Here is a 26,885-nt window from a genome sequence, read left to right as displayed (position 1 = left end):
AACAATAAAGGGCTACTATGTAGACGTAAAAATAATTCCTATTTCCTAAGAAATTACTGAAGTGTAATGGTTTTCCTCCATAGTAATAGGCATTCTCATGCAGAAATTGGGAACAAACTTAATCCATCAGGTAGCTGAATAAACTTATGAAGTCCCCTTTAAATTTAATCATACACAACTTAACTGGCTTTGAATCAAGACTTTGTTTCTTTTCTTTTCCTTTCCTTTCCTTTCCTATAGTGTGTATTTGAACCAAAGATGCAGTAAAACTATGAAGATAGAGCATGGTGTTTACTGAGGTGGCACCTAATGCAGTGCTGATCATCATGCTATAGAAGGTTTTCTTAACTGGACGACATTTTGAGTTGTCTGTGTATACATGACATTTTGGAAAGATTAGTTTGCATCTGTATTCTCAAAATTGTTTAAAGATTTTGGGGGCACTTGAAATCTCAGTGGGTTTCTGATTTTTGCCTTTGAACTATCTGATTTTTCAGAAAGCTTGATGTCTTCTGAAAACAAGTTTGTAAAGCAGCTTGGGCTGGGCAGCTAGGGCGAGATTTGTCTGCTTTAACTTTAAACTGTGTCTGAGCTAGTCAGATATCTGTAGGCAGTGGAGAGGAAGAGATGGGTAAAAGGGTGGTGCAACGATTCTTTTGACTTCAGTATTTGCCTTGGATGAGATGAACCCCACTCTGAAAGTGCCTGTTTGTCTCTTGAGTATGAAAAGAGTTGGGTGCCTAGGTGATGGATGGATACGTGCATGCATATGTACATGCATGTAAGTAGATGCACCATAGATGTTTTGGGCTTAGGCAAATTGAACCCCACTTCCAGAAACTGAGGTACTCCAAATCAATAGTGATCATCTGCAGAGGGGTGTGTGCAGAAGAAGAAATCGTGTTGTGTGTTGCTACTAATGCAAGGTCCAAAAGCATGAAATCTGTTAAGCAAAGAGTTCTGCAAAAGATAGCCAGACCCGAGGCGGGCATTACTGGCTGTGAATGGTGATGGAGTGAGATGCGAGTGGGAAACGAAGCACTGGCAAATGGGCAGTGCATCTTTCACTTTCAAAGTTTTGTCACTTCACTGTTGAAAACAGTTTTTTACAATTTGGACTTAACTCTCTCTGGCAACAGCCAAGATGCTGGCTGCTTCATACATATACCTATGTAGATACTAGATACATGTCTCCTCTATTTGCTTATGCAAGATCCTTAATTATATGTATGTTTTCTGTAGAATAGATGTCTGCATGTATGTATATGTACATACAAATACTTTACCAACACAAATGTTAAGTGTAGTATTGCCAGTTGTGTTGTAATTCTTTTTACTCTCTTTTTTTTTTTTTTGGACAGTAAATTGGTAAAGACACAATGGGTGGCTGTGGTCATCCTAAAATACCTTGACCTGGTTGGTTCTTGTATCCCTTGTAGTATTTTTAAATAAAGATTGTGGTCTTTATTTTTAACCTTTCTGTATCAAAAGTTATATGGAAAGCTTTAAAAAGCTGATAATCACCAAAAAAAAAAAAAAGGCTCTCATTTGGGGAGGATAGCATTTTTAAGTGTTTGAATGATTTGGGAACATGAGTCACTTCTGGAAAGTTGATTGGACACTTAACATTCTTATTCTTGCTTTGCCTGTTCCTGGGTAGATTTAAGAAGCCTCTAGAGTCAAGAAAATGGTATTTTGGCTCACACATGAATAAAGGCAGTTCTGTTAGTAAGTGATCTTGAAGAGTAAAGATCTCTTGGCTGTATTGTACAAGAAATATTTTTGTTATTGGTATTCAGCAGGCTTTAAGTCATGACAAGACCTTTGAAGCAGTGTCAGAGAAAAACAGTTTAAAAGTTATTTAAGGAGACATCTCAACATTGTCTTTGTTGTCTTTATATTTGATTGGTCTGCTTTCCAGCAGTTTAAAGAATAAATTCAGCATCTCTCATATTCATATTGCAGGTTAGTGAGAACTACTTTATATAGCATTTGTTTGTATGTTATATATAGAGTCCTGTGGACATGCATGCATATCATGTATTGCTTTTCTCACTGCAAACCGAAGCTTGCTGTTTCACTATAAGTTTGGGCTGATTTGGTTATAGTCTTTTACACTATTTTCTCAGTAATATTATTAATAGTATTTATTAACTTAAAAGCCTTTCATGCTATTACTTTTTCTTTGGGAGTAATGATAAATATTTGTCATAGTGCCAAATGTGGCCTTAAATTCTAACTAATTCTTTTCTGTCTAGCCTTCTGTCTAGGTTGCTTTCCGTAGCTGCTCCTACTCGGTGATTAGCCTAGTGCCAACTGTAATATGGAAGAAACTGGCTTTCTGCATGGACACAGGAAAGAACAGTGAGGCCAGCGCATGAAGGAGACCCCATATTTCCATTGTTTCCACTTCCTCCAAAGTGAGGAAGGCAAAGCTTTTGAATTCTAAATTTGGTCAAATATTCTTTCAGAGATAGACTTGGGATTTTGTTTGGTTGGTTTTTTTTTCCTGAAGAATACTTTGTTATCCCAGGTCTCTGGCAGATATAGTCCTTCCAAAATGGTGCCAGATATTCCTGTCTTGATTCCAATCAGTTTCCTCTTCTCCCTGAGGTTATGCAGAGGATCAGATGGGATAGTGCCAAATGGCATCTCAGGGACCCAGCTTGCGTTGTCCATTCTGGTTCTCTGACCTTCTGGAGCTGGCATGGTGCCTCTGAATCCCTCTGTCCATCAGCTGTTCTTTCTGTCACTGTGCCAGAGAGAGATTTTACTTTCCAACCTCAGATCCCTGCACCTGATGCATGAATGCTGTTTTCACTGTGGCTATTTTGCCAGGGTTCAGAAAAATGTACTAGAGCAGAAACTTTCAGAAAACATCTCTGCACTATTAATTGCAGGAGGTTTTCATCTCAGGAGAATCTTTTGTGCTTGCCTTCTTCCAAGGACTGACTTGATACATTCCCTCTACTTAAGGAGCTGCCTCCAATTCAGAATGTAGGAGCATTTTACACTGATGGAGGCGAAGTGGTGAGGTGTCCCCAAAATGGACCTTGAACCCTATGCAGCAGAGGTGTTTGCATTTCCTAATCAGAGCAACTCAAATGGTGCCACTTGGCACCCAATGGCATCCCAAATTCGGCCTGCATTTCTTTCCCAGTCTTGCTCACTTGTAGGGAAGATTAGGCAGGAGTGGTGTGAAGAGTAAGTGTATGGACATCTGACCCACAGAGGAGGCTGAAGGTAGAAATGTGGAGAAGCCATGCTGCAGCAGGCTTATTCCCCCACTAAATGGCCTGAGCTTGTAAAAGGTGTGTTTGCACACCCGTATGTAGTCCATTCCACTGCAGGGCTAGGGTCTCTTTAGCCCTGTGTGTTGCTTGAAGTGCTCGGGTTTTGCCAGCTCAGTATTGAAACTCAGCTTTTTTTACAACAAGAATTATGGGGTTTGTAATTAAATAGTTTAGCGAATAAAAGTAAAGGAGAATAGAGTGAAATTTGTCCATACAGGTATAAAAAGGTAAAACTTAGCAAGCTGCGCTTTACATCTTGCCCAGAATCTCTGTTCTGCGACAGAAAAGTAAGTATGTTGAAATCTGTCTTTTATCTAAGCAAACTAGTCTTTGCTTTTAACACATATTGGTGGCAGAACTCTTCCTTTGCTTAATATCAACAAGCAATTCCTCCATACTTCACTCAACAGTCATGTATGATTTTGAACTGATGTTTGGAGAAACAGATCCAATCCTCCCTTCTAGGCACTTCTTTTTTTGAAGCTGTCTGCTTTGATTCTCTTCCTGATTGTTTTTAATTTTTATGTTATAATGCTTATTTTTTAATTATACTTGACAAAGCCTATTTTCCCACTACTTCTTTTTTATCCAATATTGACCATTTGCTTATTTTTTTCTAGAACACTTGATAAAATATAAAATATTGCTTTAAAAGTACAGCTAAAAAATAGAGGTGTTATTCGTAAGGTCCTGGTCTTCCTGGCTATTGGTTACCTGGGAAAGGAAAGAAAATTTGTGTCTCCCCTCTGGTAAATGTTATTTGGCTCATTACTTTGCATAAGTTTCTTGACTGGATGATAACGGCTAAAGTTTCCGATCTTTTTCTAACCCTTAAGAAATGGGAAGAGCTATAACACTTGGGTTCTGCTTTACAGCAGACCCTGAAAACCTTCTCTGATATCAGAGAAATGGTTTAGCCGTGTAGATGGGACTGAGGGTACAGTTCGTGGTGGTATTACTTTGCAGTTTGTTTGGTGGTGGTTTTTTTTTTTTTTAAAGTGTTTTTCTTCAGTATTCAGCTACTGTTTTACTTGCAACTGAAAGTTAATACAAGCCCAGCCCTGCGGAGCTGACCTCAGGTAAAAACATTGTGTTTCATCTGCCCCTGTGAGCAAATGTGACTTGCCTTTGGTACAGACACTTGAAGTAAGGTCTGTGTTTGAAGTCTGAATTGTGGGATTATTTTTTTTTTCTTGCTTTCATCTTTGTCACAGCTGTATCAACTTATCTCTCTATTTTCTTCTTTGAAAGGGATGCCATTAGTTCACAGAACTATGTTATATGAGATATGGGAATGATGGTTTTAAGTGGCAGCAATGTTAATGTGAGGATGTTACAAAGTCATTTACTTTTTGCTCTTTTTCTAGGTGCTTGAATGACCCAACCATTCTTGTATCTGAGTAGATCTTCAGTTACCCCATTTAGACCCCAGCACAGTGGCGAGTATAAGGATCCCTATAACAATAGGCACAAAAACTGAGACAGACAAACAAGGCACATGACCCATAGGAGTTTTATTAGATGTGCGCTTGCACTACAGTACAGTGTGGTATAGGCACACTTGAACCAGTTACAACAGTTGCAGCACAGAGGAAACGTAATCCGCAAATCCTGCCCAGAAAGGAGGGTTAGTTCATCTTGAACTTTCTCCGACTGCAGCTATGCTATAGCTTGTATTAAGCTGGGTATTTTGATGTTCTCACAGGTACACATGTACTACAGTGCTGTCACTGTTAAAACTGCACTGTGATGCTTGCAGGGGAGCAGTCATCTGGACCATTGTGTTATGCTAAGATTACAAGTTGAAACTTTGCAAAGTAAGGCATCCTAATAACGTCACTGCTGAGTTGCAACTACTTTTCTTCTGAGACAATGTTTGCGTAGCTGTGAGAAAATCTACTAGTTCAATCAGTAAGAAGAAAACTGAGAAACTCGGTGTCTACTTGTTTCCTTGATTTTTCTCTTTGCATTTCTAACACTTTAGCTTATGACTTCTGGTCTTCACCTCAGATTACTTGTTAAGCATAGGAAAAAAGCCCTCATTTGTTTAGTATAAACAAGCAGGTTTTTTTAGACTTCACTCAACAGTAATGCACATTCACATCATGTGTCTTGAAACTTTACCAAAATGCAGCCTTGTGGTTGATAAGGGAAAATGGAAGGGGAAAAGTCCAAACTAAAGCCCATTTAAACACAAAGCTATTTTACAGAAGATGTCCATATGGAAGCTTTACACATTTCGCGTCTTGGTGCTGAGTTAAAGAATCGTGTTCTGTGGAAAAGGACACCTTCAGAAACAAAGCCCAGAACAAAACACTGACTTTTGTTCAGTGCAAACAGCCCTTCAGGGGAAGAGAATAGCAGTCAGATAAGAAGAAATTGTAGGTAAATGTGACTATATGGAATATCTTTTTACCTTTTGTTGTATTATAAGTATTTTTTTATAAGTTACCAAGGACTGACAGCCATATATTGCCTGGTCTGCATGATCACCTTAAAACTACATACTTATAAATAGACCAATGTATGATACAAAGAGTTGCTGTATAAAATGTGTTAAGCACCAAAGCATTTCTAAAATATTCTTTTCCAACCTAGCTACTCTCTGCTTGAGGAGAGGGTTCCTGATAGTCCAGTGGGGTCTCTTGTTTCTGACTTTAGCCAATGAAATAGGAAGAAGCACCATTTCACCTGCATGCAGCTGCTTATCTTGCTGTCTGTACCTTCTCCTGCTCTGTGACTTGCTTAGTGCTTTGAAAGGTACATGTCATACTGTAATGCAGTTTGAGGGCTTTGTCAGATTCTTGCTTCTGTGTTCATTTTATCATCTATTACTTTTCCTAGGCCTGTGCTGAAGATGGCCTTCAATTCTAGGTCTTGGACGTAATGTTCTAGGTCAGAATGAATTGCAGCTGTCCCCTCCTTTTCTTTGTATACTCATTTACATCAGTTTACAGTGTGTGTAAATTTGAAATGGTAATGCTTTATACCCAGAATACAGGGGTGCAAATGGCTGTGGCACCATATGGTCCCATGGGACACTTGAATGACTCGCACCCTTCTAGATGTGCTTTGACATACTACTTCATCCATTTTATTTTGCATGGGCAACCTCTTACTAAGCACTTAGTATAAGGTATTTTCTGCATGTTCTGTTTCACATCATACAGAAGGTCATGACACTGCAGTCTCAGGCTCTGTGATGAGATCATGATTGTCTAGTTCTGGTCATACAAAGTTAAAGCACTGTGACACATTTAATGCCTGTCATTTTGAGAGGCATGGATGCAAGTTCTGAATGAATGTCACTCTGCCATGCCTGATATTCTGATGGAGGAGACATTAGTGCCACTTTCAGAGCCTCAAGACAAATCTCTCCATTAACTAATTTGTCAGGTGTTTTTGTCCTGTACTTAAGAGAGCAAAACTTAAAGATTTTCTTGTCTTCTACAGGTGTAAAAAAAAGCATCTTTAATGCTTAATCCTCTCTGCACTGCAGCTGCTTCATGTATGATATAATCCTCATGTATTGTCAGTGGACCAGATACGTTCAGTCTTGCACAAAGTCGTGAACCCAGGTTTTGTTCTGTGTTGAGTTGGAGATGCTTTCCTGTTGGGAAGGAATTGACATGTTTGAGTAAAAGCAAAAGGAAAACCTTGTGCAGCACCTGTGAGCTTTCATCATAATAAGTACCATTTGTGTTTCCCTGTGTAAACAGAACCGTGAACAGTTAATCCTTGCAATAGATTTCTCTCCTTGCTACCTATGCATAGCGAAGCAAACATCTCCATCTTACAGGACTTCAGTTTCACCACAGAAACTGTAAAGGTGCAGCAGCCCAAGAAATCTGTAGTTGCAAGTATGTTGTTTGTAAATGCTAGGATACAATTTTGTGAATTTCTTCCTCGTGTTTTTGTCTTCAAAATGGCAATGCATAACTGAGAAGGAAAAAATAAAATCAGCCATTATCTAGCCTGAATGGTAACCTAAACCATGGCTTGTTGGATGTAACGTGGAATGATTCTTTTAAATAGATGCATATTAATTTGTGCGGTGAGCCATTCAGCTTCTGCTTTGAAGTGCCCTGTGAGAACAGAAAAAAAATTTCTATTGTCATTGTATATTAGCAAGATAGCACTACCTCTAGTGCATAGGCTCAGTTATTTGCTTAATGCTTAAAACAGTGCATAGGAAAATGCACAGCATGTTTGTATGAAACTGCTAAGGCTTTGTTTGGTAAGTGCCATTCTTACTGTATCTTTCCCTACTTCTCTGCATTGCTGTATGTTGGACTCCCTCCCCATATACAGTTTTCAGGATGTGCCAGATGTGCTACATTGCCCTTCGCTGCGCGCTCGGAAAGTATATTATCATAAACGTGATTCTTTCCCCTTCTCATTTTGTAACTCTTGGCATTTGGTATGCTATGGAAATGAGGATAGGAAAGATTAGATGTGCTCTGTAATCCTCTTCTGTTTGCCATTCGTGGGATAGATACTGATATTGAAGGAGAAACTAGAAATTAGACTTTCCCAAATGAAATTAATTTCAAAGGAGATGTGTAGCCTTATTGCTCCGTTTTCCAGTACTCCACATAGCATCGTGGCTCTCTAAGCCATACTAGGCATCTTGTTTTCTGACTCTATTCAATAGTTAGTTGTATATTGTAATTGGATATTTTGACAGTTGGCCTTGAGGCCCTGACCCAGTTTGAAGTTCCTGCTGTATTACACAATATACAAGTATAGGCAGAGAGAAGGTCCGACTAAGAAGACAGTGCTCCTGCTGTAAAAAAATAATAATTCACATAGGTATTAGTTTAGAGCTAAGTCCATATTGTGCAGGCTTCATGCATTTGTTACGAGTAGCTGTTTGAGGCCATTGAAAGTTGTTCTTTCCAGGTACCAGGATGAACCACAGATGCATGACCTGAAGTCATCTGATTTTTCACTTGTGTAAAACCACTGCTGAGGGGGGAACTGAGCGGTCTAGGTCTGCTGCCTGGGGAGAGCTACTAATGATGTGAATGTGGAGTGAGGACAGATTGTTGACTGGAGGCTAACTTTGAAAGCAGCATGTCTTTAGCACCATGACTTTGTACTTCATATCAAAAATGTATGTTGTTTCCTATCTGTATATTGTGTTAGCACTGCAATGCCTGTGATTTTTATCCAGCTTACTGTAAAGTCAGATGTGCATTTCTGAGGGTTGTGGTCCTGAGCAACTCCAGCAGCAATTGGAAGATCTGCTTGGAGTGCACGACAGCTTGCTCCTTGAAAATGTGGGTATAAATGTAGCTCCATAATAAAACTGGCACTATATGAGTCTCTTAGTTGTTTTCTATTTTTGGAGGTACCATATAATGTCTTGGGATTGTGTCATCTTATATTCTACTTACCAAACTTTACCTTTATAAGATTTTGCAGAATGCTTAGACTTCCCTTTTAGTTACTAATATGTTTCCACGATTTTCTAGAGAAAACAGTTTCTTATATTGTAAAATTGCAAATCTTTTGCGCTAATGACAGAATTGTTGTTAACAAAAATACTGAAGTTTAGAGTTTCCTTTTATTTTATGAGACACCCTGGATTGCCAGATGTCCTGAAAAAATAGGAAGACTTACTCACTTGTGTTTTACAACTGCTTGGGAGAAGTATGGTCTAAATCTCTTTCTGTGTTGTGTTACGTTGCTCCTTGTGAGGTTTTGAATGCTTTCAAATAGTCAAGGGGGGATGGCTGATGAGACACCTGAATTTTGTTTGTGGTCCAGCCCTGATGCTGTTTAAAGTCATTTGACTTGCCCTGAGCTGATCTCTTGCCTACTGTAACTTTATCTATCACTATCTGTAGAGTAGCACTAATTTAAGGTTAAAAAAAATAATAATTTGAGGTATTGTGGAGTATTGCTAAGAGCACAGAGCCTATACAATAGAGCTGTACTAAAATGTTTTAACAGATCCTTAAAATGTGAAGTTGTCTGATGAATAGCTTGGCTTCAAGATACGTGGATTGTCTTTAAAGCCAACCTCTGTTTGTGTGGTTGGAAGAGTAGGAGAGGAGAAGCAGAAAAGAGACAAGCTTTTAAAGATTTCAGTGATAAGCCTCCAGGGCACAGGCTCGTTTAGAAGCAGACTGTTTGTAGCCTGAAACTAGGCTGCAGTGCTATTTGTAGCTTCCTTGTTTCCATTTTTCCTTGCTTTACCTTCAGACTGATTGTAAGGATGTGGTTTCTCATAATCTGTCTTCAGCTGTTTAAAACTGATATGTCTAGGCTAAGACAATCACTTGGTCTCCCTCTGCAGTCACCAGAGTGAGATAGATTTGATTTTGACACCAGTGTTTGGATAAGATGAATTGCCTGTTGGAGAGGTGTAGAAAGCTCCATCGGCTCCTGAGGAAAACTAGAGCATAATGGTCTATAGCTAAGCTGCTTGATTTTTAGGTGGCTGAAGTTAAATGCAGTGGTTCTCACCCAGAGCATCTTATTTGCTAACATTGATTCTTCTCATCTGAAGAAGAGTACTCAGCAATGAGGAGCGACTCTAAATCCTCTATTTTCCCCAGAATCCTGTCCTCTGTCCAATATGCTGCAGCTTTATTTTACCTAGAAGTACTTTTCTCCAGTTTAATCAACCTGTGGATTGCAATTTCTTCAGTTAATTGCAAATCCCTTCAGTTACCTTGAAAAAAGCGTAGATAATTATTGCAAATAAAAGGAGGGCAGTAGCCCCTTCTTGTTTTGAGTGACCAAACCAGACAGATTTGTTTTGGTTTTTTTTTCCCCGCTTTTTGTATATTTAATGTTTTGGGGGAAAAACCTGTGCACTCTTATTCTAGACTTCGATTAGTGTGACTGTGAACTCAAGTGAAATTCCCTTGGGATTATGCTGCATTGCCATGTGAGTTCTGTGGTTTCCTTTGTACTTTGAGTATTTATTTATGTTTTAAAAGGGAAAAGGTGAATGTGATGTATTATGCTGTTTCCTTTAACCAATGACATGGAGCAACTTTCCCTCCTCACCTCACCAAACACAAATAATTTGGTTTGAGAACATGCTACAATGCTTGTTTTAAATTTAGTTAGAAGCAATTTGTAGCTGTATTAATACACATCATTCTAATGGTCTTTCATCCTGGGAAAGTCTGGCACAGGCATAAAAATTGAATTTTGTTTTGAAAGCATGTAGGGCTGCTGGGGCTGTGTTGAGGTTTTTATCAGCAATGAACTATGAATAGAAGCAATCAAAAAGAAAACAAGTGGGGGGAAAAAAAAGGATGGGGGGGAAAAAAAGGGTGGGGGGAATGTGGGGGAAGGAAAAATAATTGAAATGAAATGGTGCCCTTCATCCATAGGCTAGCCATTAGTTCCTCGTAATGAAGGCCTTTCCTCAACTCTGCAGATATTCCTTCCATGTCATTTTTTTAATAGGTGCTTCATTATCTTCGATCTTCGTTGACTTCAACTTCTGTGCCAGTGATTCACATAGCTACTTATTCCCTCCTGGCCAGTGTCGCCGCAGTCACTTTGCCCAGCCCTCCTCCAAGCTTTGTTAATATGTTATTACAAAAAAATGGACTCTGTGTGTTTTCTGCGAATTCTGTTTCCTCTGACACAAATCTAGCATGTGGCTTTTCTTATGTACAAACCTTTCTCTAAATCTTCTACAGGCAGATGTGGTATAGCATACCTTTTATTTTCAAAACAATTAATTATCTGCCTTTTAGCTTTCCTGACTTCTGACTTGATGGTGATGAGAATCATTTTCGTGGCCTGTCATTCTGTATCTGTCAGCCGTCCTTTCATCCCTTCAGATTTCTGCCTGGCTCTCCATATATGTGCGAGGCATTTTTGTGTAAGACTATTCATAAATCTGAGTTACTCTCTACTTTTCTTTTGCTAGTTTTCACTTTCGGCTCATTTCATTAAGCTTGGAGCTTGCTGGAGTCATGTAGAAAGATCTATTTGGTGGCCTTTCTACATGCTTGGAGAAATAAAGGCCGGAAAAGACTCAGTGACCCTTATTTTAGGGGAGATGTTCTTATTTGGGGGTTTCCCAACTTGTAAATTTTTTCTGTGATGTTTTTTCAAAAGGTGTTTGACTAGATGTATTTATCAGTTTCAGAGGTTAATATCCTACTGTGCTGTTTCTTTGAATATTTATTATGCCATTAATGTTCCATTGAGCAGTTTGTAGTTCAAGGTGACCAAAAACTTTCTGGTTTCTTCTCTCTCTTGTCCTGATGGGACAAGATGGAAAAAAACCTAATTAATCCTTTAGTCAGATGTAGTGAGTCTCCATACAAACATGCAAGTTTTTGTACTAATTGGTAGTGGTCTAGTAACAAAAAGCTTGCTACAGTCATCTTATTAACGTAAGGGCATGTTATTTCATTAAACTTGGAAGTTTTCCCACTCTAAGTAGGCTTATTCTGCAGGTTCCACGTATTAACTGTGCAAAAGAATGCCTTTTCTTAGGTGCAGCTGATTTTCTTTCTTTGAATTTTTTCCCTGTGATGTGTCTTTAGTCTTGGTTTGTGATGTCTTTTTCCTGCTTGTTATTATTTAAATAAATATTTTTACCTGGAACCTTACAAAAAAAATTCCAATTAACCTCTTAGATGTTCTGATCTGTTGATATTTACAGTATCACTAAGGTTGGAAAAGACCTGTAAGATCATCAAGTCCAACCATCAACTAACACCACCATGCCCACTAAACCATGTCCCACAATGCCTCGTCCACACGTTCCTTGAACACTTCCAGTGATGGTGATTCCACCACTTCCCTGGGCAGCTTATTCCAGTGTTTCACCACTCTCTCAGTGAAGAAATTTTTCCTAATATCCAGCCTAAACCTCCCCTGGCACAACTTGAGGCCATTTCCTCTTGTTCTGTCAAGAAAATGGGATATGTTGCACATTTACTTTTTGGTACTTTTCTGCACTACATGTATGTGCATTTGCGATATAGGTTGGGCTGTCAATATTGCCCATGCACAGTCATGAGAAAATCTGGTGCCTTCCAATGGAACTGCTGTATTAGGTGAGATGTATCTAGCCTACTGTGATGTTCTAGTGGTGTTTTGTTGTGTTCCATTGCCTTAAAGATTGTCAAGAAAATGAAAGGTCATTGTTCAATTATATCTGACTTCAGTAATGTTTATACTTAATTACAGAAGAGGACAACTTTAATACACTAATATGTAAAGAAAACAGATGATGAGGAAATGTTACTGGATTTGTAGGAGAGAAAGATGGTCCTGCTAGCTTTGCAATAATCTGTTTCTGAATTTTGAAAAGTAAAATTATTTTAGAATTATTATTGGGATTGGATTTTGTGAATTTTGGCACTTCTCATGATTTGGACTCCAGAATGGTACTTCATGCTGTTAATACCTGCTGCTTTTCAAAAATAACAGTGGCATCAGAAACATGATTATATTTGCAGGATGGCTTTCTTTTTTATTACAGAAATTCACAGGCACAGTCTGTGACAGCCAAATAAAGAAAAGAAAATAGGGAAGAAATATCTCTTGTAGTTCAGAATAAGAGGGTCTTTTGGTGGATTTTTTGTTAAACCAGCCATTTATAGAACAAAATTTACATACTGTGCTTCAAGAAAGAGTACTATGGGGTAATAATAATACCTGGATCATGATTTGGGATATAAAAGAGTAGATGTTACAAAAGTAAATAATAATGAGGGAAAATAAGGATAATAAAAGCAATGAAATTGTGTCAAAGCAAGCAGAAGAGGTAGAATGATTAAGAGTAAGGCAAGTTGTCGGAGACTTATATTTAAAGGAAAAAGGTGAGATGTGTATTTGCAAGTAGGAATGAAATGTAATTTGGCGGCTCTCTGACGCTGTGTTCCCCGATCCTGCAGATCATGCTGTGAATGATTAAAGTCACTGGGCTTGGTTTGTGATAGTTTTGCTTACTAGGGGGAACTTGAAAGACAGGGATTCCACATCATTTCAGGGAAGCACCTTAAAACGCAGAGAGATTCCTGTGGGCTCTGTATAAATACTGAACCATGTATTTACTAAGTGATTTTCAAATGTCTCTGTTATTTTAATCTCTCTTATGTTGTTAACAATATGGAACAAGATAGTGAATAATTAATTCTGGTTTATTTACATTTTCAAGAGAACGAGAACATTTTTCCCCACCTTAGCAGAATTTCTTAGAACCTAATTAGAAGATGACTTGACAAATCTGCTCCCCAAAACTAACCAAAGCTGTTGTGTTTCTGTGGTCTTTATTCTATATTTTGTATCCTCTCTTTTAGGTGGCCGGTGCTTCTCTTGGGGATGGAACGAACATGGGATGTGTGGTGATGGCACGGAGGCAAATGTTTATGTCCCGAAGCTAGTCAAAGCTCTTGGTTACGCAAAACAGATCTTAATTGGATGTGGGGCAGGACACTCTATGGCTCTTTGTCAAACCCCACATTAGACTCAGCAAACCAGAAATCATAGCATCAGGGATGTGGATGGACATCTTTGGATTGCGTAGTTCAGAAGTGCTACAAGAGGATTGGCCATGATTAACACAACAGTTGGAAAGTGCAAAAGAAGTTTTTTGTAAGACTAAAAGGAACAAGTATGCGTAGAAAACGATAATATTTCAAAAATTGTTTCATGGGTCCTTTTCACAGAAATTTACTTTCTTGCCCACAGATAGAATGACAAATGTTTTGCCTTGATGCAATACCATTGAAGACAGAATGACTTTTTCGTGTTCTTCTGAGAAGTCTTTGAGGAAGAAACTGACTGCTTAATCGCTTATCATTGGTGTATAAACTCAGTCTGAGGAAATGGTCTGAGAAGGTGGCGACACAGGGCCCCTTCTGGTCTTTTATTATTGTATCTTTATGTCATGATGAGCATGTGTTGTGCCTGCCAACTTCTACTGGAGTTGTGAGCTCCCAGCATCTCAGCAAATCAAGTTTGCATCACCGAGAAACGCCAGTGAACATAAATAGATGCATACACGCATTTTATATAGAAGATTAGGATTTAAAAAAAAAAAAAAAGAGATATAATTTAGAAGGCTGGCAAAAGGGAAAAAAATGAGGCCCTTCTGAACTAGCTATATCTTGATTAAACTGTGAAAGGAGCAGTATTTCTGAGGAATTATCTTCTGTGCCAGACATCAGTTTATTATAGATTTACAGGGATGCAAATCCGCATGAATTATCATTAACTTGCAAACCAAACCTGAAATTTCTGAAGCTACTGCTTAGGGAAGAAAAACTTCTAAGAGCTCTTGGAAACAACAGAAAAGTTCTTGTCAAAGGGCATAAGTCAGTTGTAGCTGTTGGGGACAGTTTGATCCAACATAGCTCCTGTGTTTTCAGCTGCCTTTGAATAGGAAGACATCAAAATCTAACCAGAAAGTTTTTACAAGTTCTCCAGCCTAAAAGGCAGACCAGAATGCTCCTGATAACTTCAGGTTAGTTCTCACATCTGTTTTGCAGCCCAGGTGAGTTACTGTTCAGAGCATGCCAACAGTACTTGTTCGAGGTGAGTGCTTGGCAGAGAATGTAGGCCTAATGCTTCTTTTGATAGGAGAAATGAAAAAGTGTAACTAATCTTCAGATATTATTAGCTGCCTATGTTGAACAGAATTTTGGAAGCTATTTATAAACCTGTTTTTCACACAAATACAGTGGATGCCATTAAACTGGATGTTTACCACCCACGATAGTTACATTTGCTGTGGTATTCGATGTATTTCAAGTTCTAAATATAGAGAATACTACTGTGTGGTAAATGCACCTTTTAATGAGACCTACTGTTGCTAAACAGTGGTTTAATTTTTAAAGCAGGCTTGCCAGGGAAGAAGCTGTACAGAATTACAAAATACTCAGAGAAGTGCTCTTAGGAAATAGGACAGGAAGATTTTCTAATGGTGTATCAGCTTACACATGAGGGGGAAGGAATTAAGGTGGTAACATGGGCTGCGAGGAGTTTTTTTTTTCCCCCTTGGTTTTACAGCAGTTGTAGTTCATGGCCTAATTTTGAAAGGCATTTTCTTTTTCTATTCAATGGATGAGAAACTTGAACTGACTATGAAGCTGATTATAACAACTGTATTACAGATACTGAAAGACTCTCTAAGAAGAGTCAAATGGGTCCTCTGCAAGAAGTGCAGAATTCTTCTATTGTAAAGTGTTTTTTTTATCCATGTGTTGGTTGTGGTTCTTCATGGCAATATACTGTTCCAGGCTGTGACCTCTTGCACTTTTTATTTATCTAAGTTGCTATTTATTGACTCTGCTCAATGCCATTTTCTAGATACCACAGCCTCTCTATTATACGCACTGAACAATTTCTTATGCTTTTTTTTGGCAGTTCTGTCTGAGGTTTCTACCTTTGTTTTCCTCCAAAATCTGTGTACTGAATAAACACGTTACCTTGTTTCAGTAATAATAAATAATTCTATTCCTTGATTAATCACAGCTAGTATGTGTGCCCTATAACATAGGGGTTACTGTACTGCGCATATTTTGACTGTGTATGCTGTTGCTGCAGTTCGTTTCAGAGGAATCCAACAAATTATGTAACAAATAAATGCGACTTGGTTATTTGAAATGTTGTTCACTTTTTCACATCTGTAACATGAACACACTTTTGGAAACGCAAAGAATGATTTGGGGTGATAAGGAGGAAAGAAAGAAGTACTTTGGTTTGTTCCTGATCTTATGTTTCACATTTGCATCTGATCTTCATCTTTCAAAGAGCGAGAACTGCATTTTCTCTACTTTGTCTTGCCTACATAGATTGAAAACTTGGGGAAGTAATGGCATACTAAATGCTTTGTTGTCAGTCAGGACTTCTAGATGCTGCTGTAGTATGAAGAGTGAATGATAATTCATTGTAGATGGTACATGGTTGAATGTCAAAACCAAGCTGTTGCTCATTCGTTCACAGATGAATGCCCTGTTTTGTATGTCAGTATGCTTTGTTTGCAGAATAAAATATTTGTACAACATCAGCTAAGGCTTTCTATTGTAAGGAAGGGAGCACACAGTGAAAAGCTCCTAATCAAGTGAAGAAACCCCCTTCCTTGCTGGTGTCTAGCACTTAGTGACTGTTGGCTGTTGATGTCCTGATGGAGAAGGTCAGTCTCTGCACGGCAGAATGTAGAGCCAGTGTGCTATGCCAATGCTTCTGCAGTGCATGCAAAGACAGACTTCTTTATGCAGGTCTTCAGTGCTAAACAAAGCCTTTTACGTAAGCATTCTGTGTTCACATTCAGATGCAAATAAATGACAAGGTTTGTAATATATATATAACACTGGAACAAAGTAAGCAAGTGTCTGTGCAGCTGCTCTCCCCTCCCATTTTCTGAAAATAAGCAAACCTGCTGATGAGCTGACATTCATGAGGAGGAAAAGGTGAACTTTAATATCACAGCTTTGCTGGAGAACAAGTTGTGAACTGTTGACCTTCAGTCCAGAGAGCTTTCAGGCTCTTGGGTGGAGGGGGAGATGGAAGCTGTTGTGTGTACTTCTGTTGTTTGAAGTCCTAGGAGATCTGCAGTTGTTACTTATGCAACCTCCATGCGCACCTGTGCAAGACACTCCTGTTCCATTTTAAAGAACGTTGGTAGGAAGATGTGTGTGTTGTGTTAGAAGTTTCTGTTTCTTGGAGGATTTGTTTAGGCTGCTTGGCAGTCACTGATGTTACTTGACTTGGTGTAGCATTCATGAGTGACTTGATGCTTTTCTGCTTAGAATGCCGGACCCTGTATTTGAAGCGTGTTCATTTGAAAGAAAAATTCAGTCCTCCTTCCCATTTGCCCAGACACCACTTCTTACATGGCCCTGGCTTCCCTCCTGTATCTGCATGTTGTCAGTCCTGTTGGTGACTAACTAGTTCTTGCCATCTGCAACCGCCATAAAGGTCACTTCTGCATGAATGACAGGAGGTTTTGCTCAGCTATGTGGATGAGCACAGAGAAATTGAGGGGGAGGGGAAGAACGTGATTTGGTTTTGCTTTATATGACATTTTTTGAGTCATAAGACTTAATGATGAGGATGGAAAACAGACGAGGGAAATCAGTTTGAATGAATGTTAGAAAGGTGACCGTGGAACAGCATTTACATGAATGGCAGTAGAGAGCCTGACACAGTCAGCTAAAACGTAGGGGAAAAGGAGGGCTGAGGGGGAAGACAGATTCAAGATACAGGTCCTGGAGACTGAATAATCATAGAGGGATAGCAGCATTCCAGCCTGCTGGTATGGTGGGAGTGAGATGAGGGACAAGCTGTTCTATTTCTTGGATATTATTGTTACCCCTGTCCCACTGTTTGTTAATAACAATATGAATTATTGACCTGCAGTGGTTTTTCTTTCTCCTTCATAGCACACCTTGAAATTTCCAGTTCTCTTCAGCTGGAACAGCAACATCTGTCCTCACCTTCCAGTCTCAGAAATCTTTAGATCAGGCCTGTGACCTAGTCCAGCACTTAATCAAATACTTAACTATTTTTTCCATTAAATTCCATGAACTCTGGATCTGATTTAAACAAGACTTAAGTAATTTTGGGACTCCCACTTCCTTTTCCCCTGGATTAGAAATCAAGATGATAACAGATCTTTGTCACTGAAATTATGATGTTATGTTTTCACCAAAAAGTCCCCTGTGTTCTCTTAGCAGTTTTGATATTTTTATGGCATATGGCAAGTCTTGTGCTTTTTCTTTTTGCTAGGTATTTTCTTTAAAAAGGCTCCAGAATTTTTCATCAGTATTTGAGTCATGCTTGTGGTATTTACTACCAGCTTACAGTTCAGAGCAGCTGAAAATTCTGTAAAGGGAAGAAGAAAATACTGAAGGGGAAAACGTAAGTCTTGCTTCCCGAAGTCTGTGTTAGAGAATCATCTTGTGTGGTTTGATTGCACTTGAAAATGTGCACAATAGAGAAGTGGAGCTTACACTGAGTTTGCTGAAAACTCTATCTGACACAAAAATAATTGGATATTTGAATTTTTGACATATCAATATCTTGATTTATGTGCAAAAAAAGAGGTATTACATGCTTTGTTCTTTTCTTTCAGCTTTTGTGCTATTTTTAATTCCTGATAAATGCTGGTCTTAGATGTTTTGCTTCATGTTAGAAAGAATGATTTAATAGCTTTGAATTAAAATGCTTCGGTTTTATGGAGATGGTCTTCTGTTGGATGAATGTCCCAAAAAATAACTGTAAAGGGAGGTGTTTAACATGTGTGCCTTTGCAGTTAATTTGGAGAAACTGCATGTTATTTTGTAATCCATTTAGAGGTTGAAGGGGCTGAAGTAAGGCATGTTCTTCAGCTGTTTGTGCATTTCATTCAAATTCATCTGGCAGTTGTCTCTGCATTCACCTGTTTTTAATGCAGAGGCAGTTTTTACTCATCAATGCCTCTGTAGAACATAGAAAGAGAGTATGTGACTGAAAATAGCAATGAAAATGGTCTCTGTATTTGAATCATGACCTGGATGAACTATGTGTTACCTTGTGGGAGAGTGAGGAAGCATAAATCTAGAGTACTGGGAGAACACATTTTTCAGCTTGATTAGAAGCAAGAGCAACAAAGTAATTATTCCAGAATAAAAGCTGGCTGTGGGGATGAGAAAATTCAGAGGTGATGTTTATTTTGCAGAACTTCCTCAGGCATTTTTATTTTGTGACATGTTGGATTTTGATTCATTTTCAGACGAGCCTTTGCAGGTTGGGAGGGGGTCGAGTCTTGAGTCCAATTCCAGTGTTGGCTAGCCTCTCAATTAATTTTCAGCTTTCTCATCTATTTCCAGGTTGCTTTGCCTATGGACCACCTTGTTATTCAGGTACAATGCAATCTTGGAGGGAGTTCTGTCTCCAGGGTTTGGGATCAAGACTTTGTCACTGGAAATTGCAGAATTTCAATTCAATATGATTTCAGTACTCCCTGATCATCATAATCTTTTAAGTGTATGTGAACACTTTGCTATAAGACTCTGCATTGTAACATGTTTTTATTTTTAGAAGTGGGGCCAAGAATTGGGAGATTTTTAATGTTCTGACATGATTTTAGTTTTTTGCTGCAAATGTCAAATGAGTTTAGCTTTTGTTTTGTTTTTACTGATTTGAATGCATGAAGACATGTGGTACCTAAATTAGGGCAGCAGAGGAGTTGCCAATCAGTAATGAAGATGCTCTGTCATTTTAACTGTGTGGGTGCTTAATAATTTTCCATAATAATCCTCTGCTTTAAAGTACAAAAGAAAAGGGATTCCTATAGGGGCATTGTGCTCTTCTTCAGACAAGGAGACATGGCATCTTTTAAATGAGAGATGCTTCTCTCCTCTGGTGCCTTAATTCTGAGTAGGTAGGTTTTTTGTAATAACTATTCCTACTTAAACACTGCTTTTCCTCTTTTGACCTCAGAACACTTCAAAAAGGGGATAATGTCACAGAAACAGAAGCTGAGGCACAAAAAATTGGAATTGCCCCAACCAAGGTAACCGAGCAGAGTTACCTGTCCACAGTGAAGCCAAGAATAAAATTCCCGTCTCCTGAGTCCCAGGCCAAGGCTCTACCTTTTAGGCTAGTGGTCCTTGATGTTTTTTTAGGTAAGCCTCCCTGCTACTACTTCCCTCTCTACATGCTTTTCTTTTCACTGATTGCTGTTTGGTCATATGCTCCCCTCCCTCCTACTTGCATAACCCATTTTTCAGACCCATGCTGTGTCCTTCTCATTTCCCACCTCTTGTGCTACTGCTGCCTCTTCTCCAGTCACCTACTTGCGCTGATGCCACCACCGCAAACCATGGCTCCTACTGAGCTTATTTGCTTGGGCTCAAGCCATGTGTCTCCTGTTTGTTCTGCTGTGACTCACTGTCAGCAGCCACTGCATAGGCTGTGTTGTTCCTGCTAAGCCCTTTGGGTCCAGAAGCTGTGCAGGTACCTTAGAGTGATATCTGAGCTAACACAACTGCCAGTACTTTGCCTTTTGCTGACTGTGCTCCATGGGCAGTAGAGAAACCAATGGATGCCTTGCAGCACGTGCTCTTAATATTTGGTACCTGGGGATGTTTGGATCTATGCACTTGCATAAAGTTTTTTAAATGCCCAAGTGAATCCTGAGGGTTGAAAACCTGGCTTTGTCAGCTTGAACCAGGGAATATATCTTTACATGGGGGCAGATGAATGTGCTTAGTTTTAAAGCATTTGCTTTGTCAGATAAGGAAAGAAAGTTTAAGAGATGCGGTTCTGGATCCATTTTCTAACTTTTAGTTCAATTTGAATTCAAATATGGTTCTTGATTGCAAATAAGCATTTCTATTCCCGTGAGAGAGAAATGTTGCACCCACAGTCCTAGATGAATGCAGAGGCTTTGGGACTTCTGAACAGACAGGTATTTGACGCCCAAACTCAAATGAGTGACTTAAAAATAACCTGCATAATTTAAGCACGTTTTCATGAAGTGAAGTTAGTTTGTGTGTGAGCTCAGAGACAAAGTTTCTTCCAGCATATATATGGAAAGCGGAGAGGTAAGCTGCCTTGTTTTGAAACTATGAAAAGGACATGCAAAGTGGCAGGGTAATAACTGCACTTGGGTTTTTTTCAGGATATCTTTTTTGTAAGCAGTTCTGTGCTCAATTCCTTTCTGAATGCCCTTGCCTTAGCCCTGCTTGCTCTCTTCTGTATTTCAGTCTGCTCATTTGTCCTAGCAGGCATTTGTTTCAGTGATGTATTTTCTTCTTGGCCCTGAAACTTTAAGGAGAGAGAAGGCAATTTATGTGAAAAATCTCTTTATCCAGATTAATGACTGCTGCGCTTGACTGTTATCACAGCAGTATTAGCTAGATTTTTTTGTTGGAATGAGAGAACAAAAACCTCAGAACCTTGCTGTCTGGAATTGTAGTTGTGGAGACACATCAGGTTGGTCCAAAAAAAATTAGTACCTTCATGCAGTCAGAGGAAAAGCTGTATGTGTAGAAGTTGTGGTTGACGTGTGCTTTTCATCTTAGCAAGTAATAAACCACTAATTGCGAGCGAGTTCAGATGAAGGACCAGCATCGGATCCTATAGCTGGGGGCCCATTGCTGAAAGCTGAGTTTGCAGAGGAAGAAACATGGTTGTTCATTTCCAGCAGGAAACAGGCAGAGTGTAACTGAACTACAGAACGTGCTTTTGCTCTTACTTATGATGGTGTGAAGTCAGAAGTAGTCAGTGGCATTATTGCAAGCCTGAGGTCAGAATCTAGCCACGTGTATAGTTTTAATGCTTTAATCAAGATATGTAACGCCTGTGGTGGGAGTGGGCAGGCTTGAAAGAATTAATGTTTTAATTATAATACCCCAGCAAAAGCTCCTTAAATGTAAGGCAGCTGGGATGATGTGGTAAATTTCTCTTAGGATTCAGTGTCAGGATTCAGGGCAACAGGTCCTGAAATTTTGCAGTTGTCTCCCTCTTTCCCTGTGTTGTCAGAGCTGCCACTGTTGTGCAAGGGGGACTCTGGGATCGGATGGACCTTAAGCTTTAGAGCATCTCCTGAAGGGCAGTAGACGGGAAGCGCTGTTCTGTTTCTGAAGGGTTTATAGAAGCCACCCAAAAGACACGGTTACCTCTAATCAGAATAAGCTGAGAGGAGTACCTAAGTGAAAATGGGACTGGTAGATGTAAAAAGTAGCACAGAATGACATTGTCTTAGGGCATATGTACCCAACCTGTTAGCTAAGGCTCATATATATGCAAAGCACAGTGGAAGAGGAAGACCTACATGGGATTTACAGGGCTGAATTGTTAGTATTCTTTATGGTAATGGAGAATTTGAGCATCCTTCACTCTGGGCCCTTGAGTTAGTGTCAAGTTAAAAATGGGGCAGATAAATCTATTTCCAGGTTTTTAATACATTACAAGAGGAAAAGTTGTTCATTAGGCAACTTTTGGATCCTGGATTAACCTGGATCTTACCTCTGGAGGTAAGAAATTACCCATTTATCGCTGAGAATAACAGCACAGAAACAGTGGGAGAAAAACAGTTCTGGGGAGAAAGGATAGTCAATTGAAGTAGAAATCAGGTGCATAATGCTACATCAAGGACTACAAAGGAGTTTTCTAATTACATACAAATTCAGATTATCAGCCTTTCTTCTATTCCTAAAACAGAGCTTGAGGTCTTCCTTGATTTTCCTTTTGGAGTAGAGTTTTGTGAAGACAAGGTCCAGCTGCAGTTGTGTTCTTTCTGTTTATAATTTAGCACTTACCAGAGCCATGAGTGTTTCTTCTGTTTTTTTGTGGTTTAATCTCTACTTCCTTCAGGCCATAGGGATACTATTGCTTTACATTTCTGTTCTCATCAGCAGTCGCAGATGCCGTAGCTTGCCTAGAAGGTTGCCAGCTTTTTTGAAGTTCCTCACATGAGCATAAAGGTGTATCCTTCCTTATAGAAGTGCTTTAGTAAAAATGCTTAAGCAACTAGAATGCTGTTGACACATAGTCCATATTTGACGTTTGTAGCATCTAAAATGAAATTTAATCCCATTGTGTTTCTTGGTTCTTAGTGCTGCATGTTTTGTGTGCCAAATAAAGTGCGACTTGGACACCTGGATTTCTTTTGGAGTTTCGTATCAGATGGACTGCTGTGGCTCAGTGAAGAACAAGTGAAGGACGGGGCCCAAAGAAGTAAGAAAAACTGAATTCATTTAATCAGCTAAAAAGACAAACTTTTATTATTGTTGGGGAGGGAAAAGGAAGATACCTAGATAATTATAGGGGTTTTTAATCTTCCCTCATAAAATTACTAATGGTGTGAATTCCTCAGACATCGGTTGTATCAAGTGTTTGCAGGCTTCATTTATTATCTACTAGCCAAAATTAGCATTGTAGAACCAAAGCAATACCAAGCTTTTCTCCTACATATCTGTTGAGAACACTGTATTTATTCAAGATTTTTAGAAGCAAGTCTCTGGAAACCCCTGATCGCTTCAGAAAAGGATTCCCCTTTACACTATACAGCAGGCACTGAAACCATGATACAAAATTTATTTCATGCTAGAATTGTTTTGCATAACATTGTGCATGCATTTTACTCAGTACTAAATTGCATACAATGCTGTTGTCTTGTTCCTTAAACTTTGAGACCATTTATACTTGAGTATTTTCCTGATTTTGTACTATAAGTCCCAGTTTTAAAATAACACCTCTTTTGTTTAAAATTCATACTGATTACTTAATATGAACAATTTATGAAGGGTCTTTACGTTGGATCTATACATCAATAAAATACAACATAACCAGAGCTGGAAAATTAAATCTAGACCAGCTGTTACTGTCAGGTCCGAAGGAAGGTCCCATGTGTCACAAGCATGCCAACAAAAACAGACAGGAAAAAGTTTTTCTTATTTTTATACACTTCTAGTTGGATTAAAAGTTCTTGATTTCCATGTCGGTGTGATGAACTGTGAAGGCGTGGTCAATATGACCGATGACTGCCTGATTGCACTTTTTAAAACCATTACTCTGTATCTTGTATACAAAAAAAAGCAATCCATAGCAAAGAAATGTACAGTTTTATAATGTTTTACATTTTGGCTACAACAATGTATGTAAAAGTAAAGAGCTTTGAAAGAAAATATATAACTTTGCTTTTTTTTCTCCTTAATCATACATTTGCAGTGTTTCTTGTTTTCTGTTTTGTTGTTGGTTTTTGTTTTTTTTTTTAATTTTTGTCTTCATGCAATTCATGCTATGGAACAAAAAAAAAATTAAAAAAAAAAAAAGAATCTTCTACAGTTTTGTTACATTTTGGCCGTAGAAAAAGCCTGCATCTCTAGTACAACTCCAAAACCACGAAGAATCATCCATAAAACCTGCATGGAGCGAGTTAACTTTGTCCAAATGAGAAGGTCTTCTATGCCTGCACAGTTCCACACAGATGTTTATTAGCCATCAATGTTCATCTCCATCTCGCCTTGTCAGGTCACTCTGACTGCCTCTGTTGGCATATACTTAGCAATGACTGGACTTTCTTTGCAAAGATCTGCATGTAAAGAATACAATCAGTACTTGAGCTTCTTCCCTGTGCTTTTCACATCAAGCTCGGCATCTTAGTTTTAAAGGAAGGAGTAAAAGGTGAAATAGCTACATGCAGAGGCAGCCATATTCTTCTTCAACAGGATTTTTTTTTTTTTTCCATGCAGTCAGCCAGACTGAGACCTCTCTACAGTGTGTCTGAGTATTGCTTTCAGCTTAAAATAGGCGCCCATGCAAAGTTTCATCCTACTGTGCTTGTTTGCTCAAACTCCTGCAGGGTTCCTATGGCTCAAAAATATCCTGAGAAAAGCAAAATCTTCCATCGTTGGCATGTTTCAGCATCGACTTAAATGCCTAACCCATTCCATACAGAGCCAGTAGATCCACCATTAGCCAAAATAAGCATATACTAGCAGGATGCACCAGGAAGGAAACTATCTGGTGCATCTACCCTTCATCCTATGTACTGATACCATGCAGCATGTATGGCCCACCAGTACTACATAAATGCCTGCCTATTGTCATCTGAGTGCTATTTAGGAGTGTTGTCACCTAGCATCAGTAGTAACACCGTTCCCAGCAGGTGCTACTGTGAGACATTGCATCTTCAGACTTAGTCACCTGGATCATATGCAACATAGCATAGGCTAATTGAAAATAAAGCTTTTTAGACCATTCTCTGCTACTGATCCATGCTACAAAATAGATGGGATGGGAGACCAAGAACGTCTCACTGGACTAGGAGAGCTGTAGGGCGCAGACACTGAGGATAATCCTATCGCTTTTCCACTTATGCCAGCTATGCTGTTAAGGCTCCGTGACATTTCGTAACCTTCATTTAAAAGAAAAATGCAAAGTACAGCATTGGATCAATGACAGAATGGACTAAGAATGAGGTCAACATTGTAGCCAGTTCAATAGCATCTGCATGCATGGACATGCCAAGAGTAGTATCGCTTGCAACATGACTCAGAAGGCCATTGAAGCACAGAACAAGTTTCAAATATATATATTTAAAAAAAAAAGAATCATCATTTCTCAAGGATGGTCAGGCTATGTAATTGATCCTACAGGCACCAACATGGTTGTAGCCTAAAAAAAATGAGTCAGTGGGAGGGATTTTCTATGTCTCCATCATACACTCACACATACCTCTCCCTTCCACTTCACGCATTTTGACCTCAGGCAAAATTAAGGTTTCTGGTATCTTTGGGGGTGGGAAGGGGAAAAGGCAGCAAAATCCATAGAATTTATTGTGTTGCTATAGAGATACTACTCCTTTGTTCTCAGCATTTAAAAAAACCCCAAAACCAAAAAAACCCAGCAACAAAAAAACCACAATAAAACCCCCAAAACCAAACAAAATTGCATGCATTCAGTCCCCCTTCCTCCCTCCCCCCTTCTTTTTCAGACATGCACGTAAACAGCTCAGCAAGTGTACAGAGAGTTGCACAAACTATGGATGAAATTCTGTTGGAACAACAATTAAGATGCTCTCAACGTGTTTCAAACAGGCCAACAATATGCTGACGTATATTACTCTTTAGCCAACCAGCCTCTGTTTCATTCAGTAATGAGAGGCAGTTGCAGTGCATCGTGAAAACCATACATTCCTCATCCCAAAGGATGTGCCATTTGGAGTGTTCCCCTGATCCACTGGAACCACCTGAACTCGCCCAGGCTGAATGAACGCGGCCAATGCTTATCCAATACAGAATCAAGTAAAACGCTTTGCTACAAAGGTAAATTTTAGAGGATATACTTTCATATGAAAGTCTTGTGGTCCAACTATATCTTTGTTGATGATAAGCTTTAAACTTATAAATACATACGCTATCTATAACTGGCATTTGCTATAACTATTGCCCATCATACAATGGCACATGGGGTTTCTATACTCCATACTCAGTGTATGGTTACATCATACAATCTTTGCAGTTTTAAAATATTGACTATATCATATACTATATACAGTACACCAGTGATAAACACTGATTTGAAGAGAGATTTCTTTTCCAATTTTCTCATTCCTTTTCAACTTTGATGCATACATATGTAACTCTAATTTTGGTTTTTATGGTTTCTTGATGTTAAATCATTTGAACAAAACAACCTATTTTAAGAAGGGAAGGTTTTTTCATTTGGTTTGACTTCTGTTGCTAAACAGATTATTCTGACCATTAGCAAACTAAAATGCAATTACTTCTGAGAGATCTGTAGCTGTCAGAAGTCTGAGAAACTGACTAGTAATGATTTATTTATAAAAGTGATCTTGGATTATTTTCCAATTGTAAGACACCTGTACTAACAGATGTTCTTGTTTGTTTCTCTTTCTCTGTTGAACTAAACAGCTATGAATATCCAAATAATTTGTTTTAGTGCTCTGTTAAGGTAGCCAAATAATCATTTAATATTTCTTGAGAATGTTTTGCTTTTGTGTTTTATCATTTCTGTCTGCCACCTGCAAGTCTGTGCTCCTCAGAGTCTGGTAAGATCTGTGAGCTTTCCAAGTGGCAAACCTTCATTGCTATAAAATGTTAATTGGCCTCTCCTTGGAGGATGGGCTAATTTAAGGAAATT

The 26,885-nt window shown here is 38.9% G+C and overlaps 2 protein-coding genes across 6 annotated transcripts in view; one reads left to right on the top strand and one right to left on the bottom strand.

Moving 5' to 3' along the window:
* SERGEF (secretion regulating guanine nucleotide exchange factor) overlaps window positions 1–13,775 on the top strand; it is a 152,405-nt gene extending 138,630 nt beyond the window's left edge. Inside the window, 1 exon segment of the mRNA XM_059826168.1 lies at window positions 13,586–13,775. Within this exon segment, the coding sequence (XP_059682151.1) occupies window positions 13,586–13,752 (167 nt within the window). The 3' untranslated portion in view covers window positions 13,753–13,775.
* KCNC1 (potassium voltage-gated channel subfamily C member 1) overlaps window positions 6,722–26,885 on the bottom strand; it is a 129,081-nt gene continuing 108,917 nt past the window's right edge. For 3 of the 5 annotated variants that reach the window (XM_059826164.1, XM_059826162.1, XM_059826160.1), the window contains one exon: window positions 25,001–25,137. In XM_059826164.1, the coding sequence (XP_059682147.1) occupies window positions 25,001–25,137 (137 nt within the window). Of the gene's footprint in view, window positions 6,904–24,247; window positions 24,313–25,000; window positions 25,138–26,885 lie in introns of those variants that run through there. The other 2 variants (XM_059826163.1, XM_059826161.1) reach the window with 2 other exon arrangements.

Source organism: Gavia stellata, chromosome 17, assembly GCF_030936135.1.
Source record: "Gavia stellata isolate bGavSte3 chromosome 17, bGavSte3.hap2, whole genome shotgun sequence".
NCBI lineage: Eukaryota > Metazoa > Chordata > Aves > Gaviiformes > Gaviidae > Gavia > Gavia stellata.
This window is presented reverse-complemented; position numbering and strand designations above follow the sequence as displayed.